The sequence below is a fragment of the Lynx canadensis genome, chromosome B2 (genome assembly GCF_007474595.2).
Source record: "Lynx canadensis isolate LIC74 chromosome B2, mLynCan4.pri.v2, whole genome shotgun sequence".
In the NCBI taxonomy this organism is placed as follows: domain Eukaryota; kingdom Metazoa; phylum Chordata; class Mammalia; order Carnivora; family Felidae; genus Lynx; species Lynx canadensis.
The window spans coordinates 3,751,547-3,765,235 of NC_044307.1; the positions used below are offsets into that span (position 1 = coordinate 3,751,547).

The 13,689-nt window shown below is 47.4% G+C and overlaps 2 protein-coding genes across 2 annotated transcripts; one reads left to right on the forward strand and one right to left on the reverse strand.

Moving 5' to 3' along the window:
• Positions 1 to 5,844: 5,844 nt before the first annotated feature.
• Positions 5,845 to 8,167, forward strand: H1-6 (H1.6 linker histone, cluster member). The gene has a single exon (XM_030316968.1). The coding sequence runs from the start codon at positions 7,177 to 7,179 to the stop codon at positions 7,810 to 7,812; it is 636 nt and encodes a 211-aa protein (XP_030172828.1). The 5' UTR covers positions 5,845 to 7,176; the 3' UTR covers positions 7,813 to 8,167.
• A 545-nt stretch (positions 8,168 to 8,712) lies between these two features.
• On the reverse strand, positions 8,713 to 10,474 carry LOC115514795 (histone H4). The gene has a single exon (XM_030316978.1). It carries the CDS (start codon positions 10,449 to 10,451, stop codon positions 10,140 to 10,142), a length of 312 nt encoding a protein of 103 aa, XP_030172838.1. The 5' UTR covers positions 10,452 to 10,474; the 3' UTR covers positions 8,713 to 10,139.
• Between the last annotated feature and the right edge of the window lie 3,215 nt (positions 10,475 to 13,689).

Sequence of the window (13,689 nt, forward strand, 5' to 3'; positions counted from 1 at the left end):
TAATAATAATAATAATAGAAATGCCAGCTCTTTCGTTATTAGCGAGTGTACTTTCCCCCCACATTTTCATTAGCCGTGATCCCGTAAGAAACGAAGGGCGGCCTAATGATGCCCGTGACCACGATTGTCCCCCGGGGGGCCACCATATGGAGAATAAGCAGGCTGTTCGGTTAAGACCTAAAACTAGTATTTGTCAGTCAGGTGCCTCCTCTGTCCAAGACTGCGCCGGAATAACAAACTGCATTTGGCTGTGTGTAGCTGAAATTACTTTTGCCTACATTGTCTCTTGAAAGCCTCTAACTGTTCCATGAGAAAAGCGTGTACTGTGGATTGAATTATGTCCCCCCAGAATTCATATGTCGAAGCCCTACCTCCCAGGGTGACTGTGTCTGGAGGCGGGGCTTCAGCAAGTATTTAAGGTGAAAGAAGTTGTAAAATGAGGTCCTAGTCCAAAAAGATTGGTGGCCTTATCCGAACAGGAGGAGGAAAAGCTAGCTCTCCCAGCGTGCATGCGCCACAGAAAGGCCGTTTGAGGACAGAGCAAGAAAACGGCCAACGACAGGCTGGGAAAGAGCTGTCACCAGAATTCGGCCACGCTGACAGTCTGATCTCAGATTCCTAGTCTCCAGAGCCATGAGGAAATAAATTTCTATTGTTGAAACTTCCCAATCTACGGCATTTTGTTCTGGTAGCCCGAGCAGACAAAGACGGTGTCATTGCTGTGACACACAGACCAGGAAAGTGAGTAAGCCCAGGAGAAATACAGCTATATTTGGCCAAAATCATTAAGAATCAGAAAGAGGCAAGGTGGGAGAACCCACTTGTCCTCATTCCAAGGCCAGGGCTCCCCCGTGCCACAGGCAGACAGTAGCCTCAGAGGGTCCAGAGTCACGTGTCCCCAGAGCCAGCACTAGACTAAGACCTGTCACCGGAAGAGGAATGTGTAAGCTCGAATAAACATGCTCTGACCACTCGCTTAGGAAAAACATCGCGCTTCATGCAAAACTACAGTGCAAACTGTGTGCAAAACCACTTTCACCTCTGCGGTGGAGAGAGATATAAAGCCTAACGCTATCCTTGCAGCATTGGGGTTTATATGTGCGGCAAGGCAGGCTTTCGCAGGGGTCCTAGAGTAGTGCCTCAGACAGGTAAATAAACTGGAAAGACATCTAGTGTAAAATGTTTATTATTATTTTGCTTAATAAATAAGCCCAGGTACACAGGCTTCTCTAGCACCCTGTGCTGTCAGCTGTTCAGTTTCCACCCTCTTGTAGTTTTCAACCTCACGGCCATCTTTAGCGCCTCTGGAGGGCCAATCTATGCGCCAGCCTGGAAGAAGGGGTGAGATCAAGGGGAACTAGGCAAGGGCCATCTGAGGTCTACTGGATTACTATCGGTAAGTTAAAAGAAAAGGCTTCCTGCTTTTTTGTCTGATGCTTCTGTATTCTGTATTAAAGTGCAACAGAAAATTCACAAGTTCCAATGCTTGTGTCTCCGGACTTTCAAAGACTGGCTCATTGGCATCTATGTGGCTTAGGAGGATCGTTTCGGTCACATTAGCACAAAGGTTTTGGACGGAAGTCTATATACGTGTTATTCACAAATGAAACAGCACGATATGAGCACCTGTCTTTGCTTACATATAAATAGCTAATAAGAGAGGTCGGAACGTCTGGAAGAACAGAAATAAGGTCACCTGAATAGGGGGGCGGGGGAGGTCCCAGTTATGCAAATAGCTTTTCTTCTTGGTCGGGCATTTCTAGTGCTTCCTAATTGGATGGTGGCAGGTTTAGCTCCTCTGTCCTCTGAGAAGTTTCTAGAACTCCTTCTGAAGGTGTTCAGTTTCGTAAGGAGCAGCAGAAACAGGCTGAACAAGTGATTCAGGTCCATCTGACTCAACGGAGGAAGACTTTCCCGCCACCCTCTCAAAGTCCTCCATTGTGAACCACCTGGGCAGGTTACTGGTTTCGACATTGATCTCCGCACCCAAGAATTGTCAGTGCATATACTAAAAATTTTTTAATGGTTATTTATTTTTGAGAGAGAGAGAGAGAGAGAGACAGAGCACAAGCAGGGAAGGGGCAGAGAGGGAGGGAGACACAGAATCTGAAGCAGGCTCCAAGCTGTCAGCACAGAGCCTGACTCAGGGCTTGAACCCACGAACTATGACATCATGACCTGAGCCAAAGTCGGACGCTTAACCGACTGACTCAGCCACCCAGGCCTCTGTCAGTGCCTATGTTTAAATCTTATCTCCCAAATAAAGAAAATGGTAACTTCTTTAGGTTAAAGACCAAGTAATACTTCTTTCTTAATTAAAAAAAAAAAATGTTGTTTTTCTGTCTCTCAGCCCTGGAACAGCATCGTACCTGCATTTGATATTCAATACTTGACGACTTTTATTTATTTATTTTTAAAAAATTTGTTAACATTTATTCATTTTTGAGAGACAGAGACAGAGCACAAGTCAGGGAAGGGCAGAGAGGGAGGGAGACACAGAATCTGAAGCAGGCTCCACGCTCTGAGCTGTCAGCACAGGGCCCGATGCCATGCGAGGCTTGCCCCACAAACTAGGAGATCACGACCGGAGTTGAAGTCAGATGCCTGATCGACTGAGCCACCCAGGTGCCCCGAACACTTGACGACTTTTAGAGACAACCTTCACAAAGCATGAAATTATACACATGCCCTTCCTACAAAACAAACAAAATAGTTACTCAATAGCTGAACAAGCAGTCAATCAAAATAGAATAATTCAAAATGGAAGAAGTCAGTTGAAGAAGAGTTAAGGTTAATTGTGAAATAGTGTTTGTTAAAGATAGTGGGAAGCCAAATATGAAGTTCAAAAATAGCTACTGAAAAAAAGAAGAAACATATGACAAAAGGATAACAGTTTTACAAGGTAGTTCTAAAATTTAGATACCAGGAAAATCCAAGAAATATATAGGGTGGACACGTTAGTAAGTGAAACCCTGTGAATCTCACTGAACACAGTGAAAATCTAGAGAAGCCTTTATTTTATTCACACACACACACACACACACACACACACACACAGAAATATAGGGTAAACATTGTTTTTAAATAACAGACTAGAATGTTAATATTAAGAATGGGTTGCTGGGGCACCTGGGTGGCTCAGTCAGTTAAGCATCTGACTTTGGGTCAGGTCATGATCTCACGGTTTGTGAGTTCGAGCGCCACATCAGGCTCTGTACTGACAGCTCGGAGTCTGGAGCCTGCTTCAGATTCTGTGTCTCCCTCTCTCCCTGCTCCTTCCCCCACTTGTGCTCTGTCTCTCAAAAATAAATAAATGTAAAAAAAAAGAAAAAAAAAAGAATGGGCTGTATAGTTCCCATATCATGAGAAAATAATTTTATTATATTTTTAAAAGAAAACAGTTCTCTTATTTTCTTTGTGATCGCTTCCATTGTTTGACTTCAGAAGAACTGCCATCAGAAGTTGATCTAAGGAAATGTTTACAGCAGGAGTATTGTTTCAGTAATGAGAGTTTGGAAGGGTGACTTTCCCACAATAGAAAGTTTTTCAAGATAAAATTATATTATTGGTCCACGAAGCACAAGTGCTCTAAGGGTGCCTGGGTGGCTCAGTCAGTTAAGCGTCCGACTCTGGCTCCGGTCATGATCTCATGGTTCACGAGTTCCAGCCCCTCGTTGGGCTCTGTGCTGACAGCTCAGAGCTTGGAGCCTGCTTCGGATCCTGTGTCTCCCTCTCTTTCTGTCCCTTCCATGCTCACACTGTTTCTCTTTCTCTCAAAAATAAATAAACATTAAAAAAATTTTAATAAAAAAATAAAAGCTCTAAAATGGAATTACATGAACAGTCCTGACATATTAAGAGGAAAAAAATAATAATAAATGCTCCAACACAGCTGATGTGCATAACTAGCCAGAGCCTTCTGAAGCCAGCCTCCTGCTTCCTAGCTCTAAGACCTTGGGTGAGTTTCATGACTTTTCTGTGACTCAGTTTCTTAACTATAAACTTAGCTTCTACAGTTTTTCCTTTTTTGAAGGGGAAATAATTGGGATGATGACGACACAGCGTAAGCGCTGTGCGTGTGGGTGTTCATGGTAGCGTTTAGATTTCCAGTGCAAGATATGAATCATGGTCCTCTCTCTAGGTTTCAAGTTGCGGAATGTAAGAATTTTTAAAATTCTCCAATTCTTTGTTACTTTTAATGTTTATTTATTTTTGAGAGACAGAGAGCGCGAGAGAGCACGTGCATAAGTGGGGGAGGGGGAGAGAGAGAGAGAGAGAGGGAGACACTGAATGGGAAGCAGGCTCCAGGCTCTGAGCTGTCAGCACAGAGCCCGACGTGGGGCTCGAACCCACAAATGGGGAGATCATGACCTGGGCCGCAGTCGGGCGCTCGATGGACTGAGCCACCCAGGCGCTCCCAATTCTTTGTTACTTGTAAAGCAATGGAATGATATCTTCTGTCAACGTGTAATTAATTACAAGGATCAATCCACTTCACAACCTGACCTCCAAGCACAAGTACTCAGAGGTCACACCGAGGGTCCGGGAAACCAAACACGTGTTGAAACTTAGGGTCCTTGGGCCGCCTGGGTGGCTCCGTCTGTTTAGTGACAGACTTGGGCTCAGGTTCGTGGGTTCCAGGCCCGCATCCGGCTCTGTGCTGACAGCTCGGAGCCTGGAGCCTGCAGCCTGCTTCGGATTCTGCGCCTCCCTCTCTGTCTGCTCCTCCCCCACTCGCACTCTGTCTCTGTCTCTCTCTCTCACAAGTAAATAAACATTGTAAAGAAACCCTGAAATAGGTCCTCAGTAAGATGCTCTTGTAACCTCTTGTAACCTGAACAAAGATTTTTCAAACGGAGGGTCACAGCGCATTAGTGGGTTGTGAAATCAATCCCATAGTTTGCAACCAGCATTTTAAAAAATGAAATAGAGGGGCGCCTGGGTGGCGCAGTCGGTTAAGCGTCCGACTTCAGCCAGGTCACGATCTCGCGGTCCAGGAGTTCGAGCCCCGCGTCAGGCTCTGGGCTGATGGCTCAGAGCCTGGAGCCTGTTTCCGATTCTGTGTCTCCCTCTCTCTCTGCCCCTCCCCCGTTCATGCTCTGTCTCTCTCTGTCCCAAAAATAAATAAACGTTGAAAAAAAAAAATTTTAACAATAAAAAATGAAATAGATTAGGAAGTATCAGAATGCAGACACTTCAGGTGGTTATTGTTTTCTCAATGTTTTTTAAGGTGTATTTACTTTTTGAGATTGAGAGAGAGAAAGAGAGAGAGAAAGAGGCCAATCGGGGGAGGGGCAGAGAGAGAGAGAGGGAAACTGAGGGTCCAAAGTGAGATCCGTGCTGACAGAAGAGAGCCCGACGCGGGGCTTGAACTCATGAACTGCAAGATCATGACCTGAGCTAAGTCGGACACTTAACCGACAGGCCCGCCCAGACGCCCCGTTTCCTGAATTTGTGTTCCCGGTGTGTGTGTGTGTGTAAGCACGTGCCCATGAGCCAGAGAGAGGCGGAGACTTTGCTATCTCACTTTGCACCCGGAAGTTGGAAAGTCTCATGTTTTGATTTTCACTTCAGAAATATTTCACACGTAGACTCTCTCCTTTCCCACAAAGCTGAAGCCCTTGTCTTTCTTAGGCTACAGAAACACACTACCAACCTCTGACATTGGGCCATTTAAAAAAAAAATTTTTTTTAATGTTTATTTTTGAGACAGAGAGAGAGCATGAACGGGGGAGGGTCAGAGAGAGAGGGAGACACAGAATCCGAAGCAGGCTCCAGGCTCCAGGCTCTGAGCTGTCAGCACAGAGCCCGACGTGGGGCTCGAACTCACGGACTGCGAGATCGTGACCCGAGCCGAAGTCCGAGAGGCTTAACCAACTGAGCCACCCAGGCGCCCCTGGGCCATTTTCAATAATGATTGTTTCTGTGAAAACTCTAAAACCAAGACAACTACAGCACCAGGATGCAAATCCTCTCCTTAAAGCCTTCGGGCGGTTCTCCCGCCTGCAGAACAACCAACTTCTCGCGCGAGCATTTGGGGATCTCCACGAGATGGTCCCTATGGGGTTTTCCTCCGCTGAACCCCGGGGAGCTTTGGCCGCACCGCGTTGCTCTCCTCCTGGTAGGTCTGGCCTTGAAGAACAACCCCCCCATCTGGACGTCTTACAGAGGCAAGTCCTAGGACAAGCCCAAAGAAGCCTCCTGAACCTTGTTGCGAGAACTCTCTTCCAGCTTTGCAGGCACATCTGCCAACTCAGTTCTGTTAGAGATCTGGGCCTGTGGTTCCTGCCTCCCGTTTTATAGGCGATGGAGAAAAAGGACTGTCTCTTTTTCCGTGTGTGTGCTTGGCATCAGGCAGGGGGGGTGGGGTGGAGTGGGGTTTGGATGACTGAAAACAGAAGCAAAATTCAGTTGAGGACGTCAGCCACGGAGGTGACAGACCTGATTAGGACTAAGCAGACATCATGTGTTAGAGTCTTAAGGGTCTTCTATCAAACTGCATGGACGGAGGACTGGTTTGGGTCACGTGCCACCCACATACCTTGCAGATTATGGCTTCTTAGATTGTGTTTGCCCAAATAAAGTCGTACTCGGCACTCTTTGGCCGATTCTATAAGCATCGTCTAACTACACAGGGAGCCATTTAAGCGACCTGTGTTATTTCCTTCACATACATAGAGAATTTCCCATAAAAACCAGTGCGTGAATAACTTATTTTCCCCACCGATTGGAAGCCCACCGTTTGGAAAACTACTCAGAAGAGATGAGGTAAGTTTTGCGCTAAAACTTACTTTTACATTACAAGGAAAAGAGCAAGTTTTCTTCTTCTCCTTGAATTTCGCCGAAAATCAAGGGCTTTATCTGATACTTCGGGCATGCAAGGTCATTTCTCATGAAAAGGTGAAAAGGCACGTGAAATCCGGATCTCCACGGATCACTCAGCAGTAAACCCTGGGCGATGCTGCTCAGAGGATTTGTGTGGGATCCAACTTTTGGGGGTAAAAGAAACACAAAGGCTCCTCCCCCGAGGGGCGGGGCGGGGCCTGACGACGCACCAATCACGGCGCGCCGTGCCCTATATAAGGCCTTGAGGCTCCCCCCCTCCCCCTCCACCCCTACCCCACTGCACATTACGCTTTTCCTGGTACGCCGCTTCTGTGTTTCTTTCTCCGTGATATGTCGGAGACGGTTCCTGTGGCCACAGCTGACACGGCCCCGGCCCCCGTGGAGAATCCTCCAGCCAAGAGGAGGGGGAGAAAGCCGGTGGGCATGCCAGGCTCAAGTCGCAAGACCCCGAGCCTTTCTGTGTCCAAGCTGATCACGGAGGCTTTCGCGGTGTCCCAGGAGCGAGCTGGCATGTCCCTGGCCGCGCTCAAGAAGGCGCTGGCGGCCGCCGGCTACGACGTGGGGAAGAACAACAACCGCATCAAGCTGGGCCTCAAGAGCCTGGTGAGCAAGGGCACCCTGGTGCAGATCAAGGGCACCGGCGCCTCGGGCTCCTTCAAGCTCAACAAGAAGGCCATTCCTGAACTCCGCAAGAGCAAGGTCAAAAGGCCCACTTCTGCCAAGGTGAAGAAGCTGATCTCCAAGGATTCGAAGTCCCCGAAGAGTGCCAAGACCACCCAGAAGGCCAAGAAGCCTCGGGCAGCAACAGCCCCGAAAGCACCCCGAGGCAGCAGGAAGGCTAAGGGAGGCCGGGGCAGGCGGCCGGCGCAGAGCCCAGGAAAGGCCCGAGCAGGGGGGCCCAAGGCTGGGAAGGCCAAGGTCACCCAGCAGAAAACCAGCACCAGGAAGGTGGCGTCCAAGAAGTAAACCGAAGGCTGATTATCAAAGAACCCAAAGGCTCTTTTAAGAGCCACCCCAAATACTTTAAAAGGGGCTCGGCACTGGAAGCTTAGAAGTTCGTAAATAGGTCACCGCACGGTCTACTAAGCAAGTTTCATTGTAAGATGTGGAAAGTTTCGTCAGATATGGTGTCGCCCAATAGGGATTCCAGTATTTGAAATTTTTTCCTGCGTTGCCGGGTCCCAAAGAGCTTAAATGTTTCTAGTTACAACACGGCATATGGGGGAGGAGGCTGGGGGGGGGGGGGGCGCAGTCGTTTGTGTCGGACTCGATCCTGGGCTCAGGTCATGATCTCACAGGTTCCTGAGTTCGAGCCCCACATCAGGCTCTGCACCGTCAGTGTGGAGCCTGCTTGGAATTCTCTCCCTCTCTCTGTCCCTCCCCCTGCTTGTACTCCCAGGATCAATAAAAATAAATGGGTACACGGCCTTGTATATCCCCCATCCTTAGCTGGGAATACCTGCGTTTATGTGGAGGAAGGAGTGGAGATCAGCTCCGTGCACAAACATAGGTGACTTCTTTCCAAGCGCCACGGTCCAGTTCACACTTGCACACGGGGACATTGTAAACAGGGTTTCATAACTCACTGCTCACAACTTTGGGGGGGGGGGCGTGTCAATATATACAGGAATCAAATTGTAACAAACTTCTGGGGCGCCTGGGTGGCTCAGTTGGTTAACCGTCTTCGGAACAGGCCATGATCTCCCGGTTTGTGGGTTCCAGCCCCCGCCGTGGGGCTCTGTGCTGACAGCCCAGAGCCTGGGGCCTGCTTTGGATCCTGTCTCCCTCTCTCTGCCCCTCTCTTACGTCTGTCTCTCTCTCTCTACAATAAATATAAAATTTAAAAAAAAATTGTAACAAACCGGATGAGGGGGAAGTTTTTTAATCTGGGCGATTTTTCACTTGATTAGCAGAAATAAGTATTTTCAGTTTACAGTTGTGAGACTATTGCAATAGCGCTTATCCTCAATATTTCCAAATACTATGTTGCCACATTAAGAAATGGCTTCATTTTAGGATTAGTCTAATTATAATTCTATGTATTTTATTTACAAAGAGAGTGTACAGGCTTGTCCAGATTGTGTTCCACAGGCTGAAGAATATTAACTCTAAAACCTGTATGGAAATGGTGGGGTTACAGCTGTTAGGGTCCGAACTGACCTAACAAAAACTGTTATTAGGAAATTCTCAGGGTCTGAGTCAAAGCATTTTTTTTCGTTTTAAGAAAAGTTCGTTTATTCCAGCTCTCAATTTAGGAACTGGCATTCTTATTTAAAGATGATTATAAGTACGAAATTCATACTGCTAATTTATTTGGGGCCTTGGTAGTATTGGGGGCAGCCCCACAAAGCCCAATGCAGAATTACGTAACGCATTCTTTTGCATATAACCATGTATTGAAGAGAACACTAGAGCCTGGCCTTTCTAAATTCATTTCTATAACTGGGCCTCTGACAATTTTGTTAGAACGAATAAACAATGGTTTGAAGTCGAACAGAATCATGCACAGCCCATGTCTTGCTTGCACACGGCGGCGATTCCCTTCCAGGTCGGAGCTGCAGCGCCGAAATACGCTTCACTTGCCGGGCAAGGCCGTGAGTCCCTTGTGTGACTGCCGTGCCCCGCAGTGGACTGACCCCCGGCCTGCGCCTGGCAGCCAGCAGGCCCCCGGCACCGCGCGAATCCGTCTAGAACTGGTCCCGGGAGCCTCTGTGCTTTTTGCTCCTAGTACTGGTGTAGCGCCTGGATTAAAAGCAAAGTTAACCAACCGAGGTTTTTTCTCCGGTTCCGGGGACAGCTATGAAACCCTTTGTGGCCAACAGGAAAATGGCCCCGGAATCTCACCCTCCGCAGCTTCTGCCACACCGAATGCCACCCAATCAGAGCTTGTCCTCAGAGGACCTGCATTTACATAGCCGCGGCTGCGGTCACCGGAGCTTTGTGCCCGGGACGCTTCCGGTCATGCGGATGAATCCGAAGGACGTTGGCCAAGATCTTTTGTTTCCGTTTGTGTAGAACAGCACGCATTTCCCTTCTGGAACCCTCTCATTGGCAGCATTTACTGGCCTATTTACTCCAATGTGTTTCTTTGAAAATCTTAAAGTGTACCCAAGCGTCACAAGACTTGCTACAGTACCGTACACAAAAATATCCTACTGCTCACCAACTTTGCGCCTGCGGAAGTCTTACATGCCCCCGATCCCGTTGCCGCAAGCACGACAGCCCTTTAAGTGACTTTGTGGGCGGCCCTGAAAAGGGCCTTTGTGTTTGGAAATATGGCGGGTCCCGGGCGCTCAGCCCCCGAAGCCGTAGAGGGTGCGGCCCTGGCGCTTGAGCGCGTACACCACGTCCATGGCCGTGACCGTCTTGCGCTTGGCGTGCTCCGTGTAGGTGACGGCGTCCCGGATTACGTTCTCCAGAAACACCTTGAGCACCCCGCGGGTCTCCTCGTAGATGAGGCCGGAGATGCGCTTGACGCCGCCGCGCCGGGCCAGCCGCCGGATGGCGGGCTTGGTGATGCCCTGGATGTTGTCGCGCAGCACCTTGCGGTGGCGCTTGGCGCCCCCCTTGCCCAGACCCTTCCCGCCCTTGCCGCGACCAGACATGGCTGCAACCGAAGTGAGCGTTGTGCCCTCACGCAGTTCCTTAAATAGCATTTCTGCGGACCTGATTGAGAACCAGAGGCACTGAAGAGTTCCCCCCCCCATGAGGGCAGCAAGGGGGTGGGGCAAAGAGAGCTCATTAACATTCCAACGTTGTGATTGGCTAGTGAATCTCGCCCTTCGTCGGCAGTAGGGCGGCCCGGGGCGGGGATGGGGGGTAGGGTCAGCTCTCCTTCCGCCAAAAAGCTTCCGTTTCTCTTTTGTTCTGCGTTTCTTTTTTCCGCGCGCTTTTGCCAGTGGAATGTGTTATGTCAAAGCCGCTGACTAGAGGGGCCGCCCCCTCCACGTTTGTCTGTATTTTCACTTAATAACTAATAAATTATGGAACGATTTTTTGTTGGGAATGTAGAGGTGGTATGTGAAGGACGGTGCGTTTATAGGTCAAAGGACTTTCCCTTCCATTCCTTTTAATATTCCTATTAAACTGACGTTTTTAGGGGCGCCTGGGTGGCGCAGTCGGTTAAGCGTCCGACTTCAGCCAGGTCACGATCTCGCGGTCCGTGAGTTCGAGCCCCGCGTCGGGCTCTGGGCTGATGGCTCGGAGCCTGGAGCCTGTTTCCGATTCTGTGTCTCCCTCTCTCTCTGCCCCTCCCCCGTTCATGCTCTGTCTCTCTCTGTCCCAAAAATAAATTAAAAAAAAAAAAAAAAAAACTGACGTATTTAGATGACCTTCTTTGTGCTGGACAGTGTAAGCCCTGGACCTATGGAAACAAACAAAAAAAATTTTGCAAATTAAAACTTCTTGTTTTCTTTCAAACATTTATTGGGTGACTCTTGTTTCGACAAAAGTCTGTGACAGGGAATGTACAACTAGGCTTGGAAAACGCGTTGCCCTTGGACCTTCTTCCTGGCCCTGCTGGGCCTCTCGGTTCTGCCTGTAATTCCTGACAAGCTCCCCTTTCCTCCTCAGCTGATCCCTTTTCAACCTTCTCCAGGTTTAGAGACAAGAACAAACATTTGGTGTAGCTGGGGGTTAATCGCAGGGCAGGGCTAATACTCGATTAAGGTCATTACAAAGCCTACAAGGCCCTCCCCTGGAGGGCCTTTGATGAGATTATTGGTGTTTTAAACAAGGCTAATCCCATTAAGAAAAAAAAAAACAAAACCAGAATTGGATCTGAATGTGGTTGGAAGAGAGAGCCTTTCAAATCAAAAATTTCCCTTAGCCTCCTGCTGCCGCTTTTGAAAATGTCCAAGATCAGTTATTCCAGTTAAAAGGTGGGGAGGGCACACCCTCTCTCCATCCTGGTTAACAAAAAGGTGCCTATTGCAGATACTTAAAATGAGACTCTGGCCTGAGAGAGACCACCTGTTAGAACCTCATACTTGTTTTAGCAAAGAAAAGAGACCCAGCAGAGGGTAGGAAAGCTCTGAATGGCATATGATTTGTAACACTTGCGAAATAATTAAGGAATTACATTTTTCTGCCCCCATATTGAGCGTTTTGAGGTTCCTGACTTTTACTAACCCCTCCCCACCTCGAACACATACTTTACATGGGGTCACTTAGCTAGGAAGGAATGTCAAACACTATAGAGAAAAAGTGCAAGGTCTGAGATTATAAGTAAAACTGAAATCTCAATATGCTCTTTAATTCATGGAAATAAATAAAAATAGTGTATATAATATGGTAATTTCATGGAAAAAATACATGGTGTGAGCCACCCTTGCTACACAGCCCAGCGGGTTCCATCTGCATTTATATATTTTTGTTTGTTTGTTTTAAGTAGGCTACAAACCCAGCATGGAGCCCAAGGCAGGGCTTGAACTCACAACCTTGAGATCTTGACCTGAGTTGAGATCGCCAAGGCGCTGCTCAACTGATTGAGCCACCCAGGCACCACAGGGCCCAGATTTAAACCAGAAGTCTAGGTCAGCTTTCTCCCAATTTTATTTTGCCCACTCTGTCATTAATAAAACGTCACTTTTATTTTGACGTCTTCTTCCTGTTTTCTATTCCCTTCTCCTAATTTCTTCATTTATAAATTTTTCTCACTGACACTGACTCAGAAGTCATGAATCTTAGGACAGAAAAATTTAAAGCATGCACGTAAAGATATATATTAAACATGGATCCTTCCACTCTCAGAAGAGTACAGGTCTTGGTCGTGTGGCCTGGGAGGGAGTGGCTCGCTCTGGAACCTGTGTGGCTGGCTTTCTTTTCACCTCCCGCTCATCCTCAGAGAGAACCTGATTTCATGGAACCCCATTCCTTCAACATGGGAGCTAAGCCCTTCAGGTAAAAAACCCTGCAAACGAGTTGTGGCTAATAGGTCTCATCACACATTTGAACAAATAAAACTATGAGGTTCATCAAAGGTCTTATAAAAAATATGAAATGCCCACAACCACTCTCTGCAGCAGACTCAGAGTATCAGAGTTGAGAAATGGTGTAATAATATATACTATATATTAAGATATATTTTACAGTCAACAAAAAATTCTGATACTTACCCAAGGTTGAGAATACCAGAACTACCATCACTTTGTATGGTTGTACTTCAGGGAGAAGAAATCCTAGGATAGGAATGCTTTTCACCATATTACAGTTGAGGAAATGTGTAAGTGCAGCCCCGCCCAACCTAGTGTGCCCGGGCTTTCTAACATTAGCTGTCTCCAGGCATTTGGGGACATCGCTCCTGGTCTGGAGCAGAGAGCTGTTCTCGCCACTGGCTGAGGGATCTCACTGTATTCTAAAGCGTCAATGAATTTCTTTTCTAGCCACCTAACCTTTTCTCTGGTATGAATATCCACGGTCTTATTCACGCCCGTAACTTGCACTGTATCTCTCTCCTTCCTCTTCTAGAAAAGTGTTCTTTCTTTCTCCTTTCAGTCCAAACATTTTACTGAAAGTTTTTGTCCCTTGCACTTCCTTGGCCTGCTGTCCTTGGGTGGGCTTGCTCCTATAAACGTTCTTAATTTATTTTGACCTACTAAGAAAAAAAGTTCTTTGGACAGAGAATTTCTAACGTTATCCTTTCCGATACATTTATTTGTTTCGAAGTTTTTATAAATGTCTGTAATTGAATTTGATTTTCCAAATTCCCTTGAATACTCTCTTAATCACACACACGCAAAGCACCAAGAAAGTATTTTGCATTTGTTTTAATGGTGAAACTGCGATTCCAAACATCCACAAAGGAAAGACCATTAGCTGTTACATTCGTACTTAAAACAGACA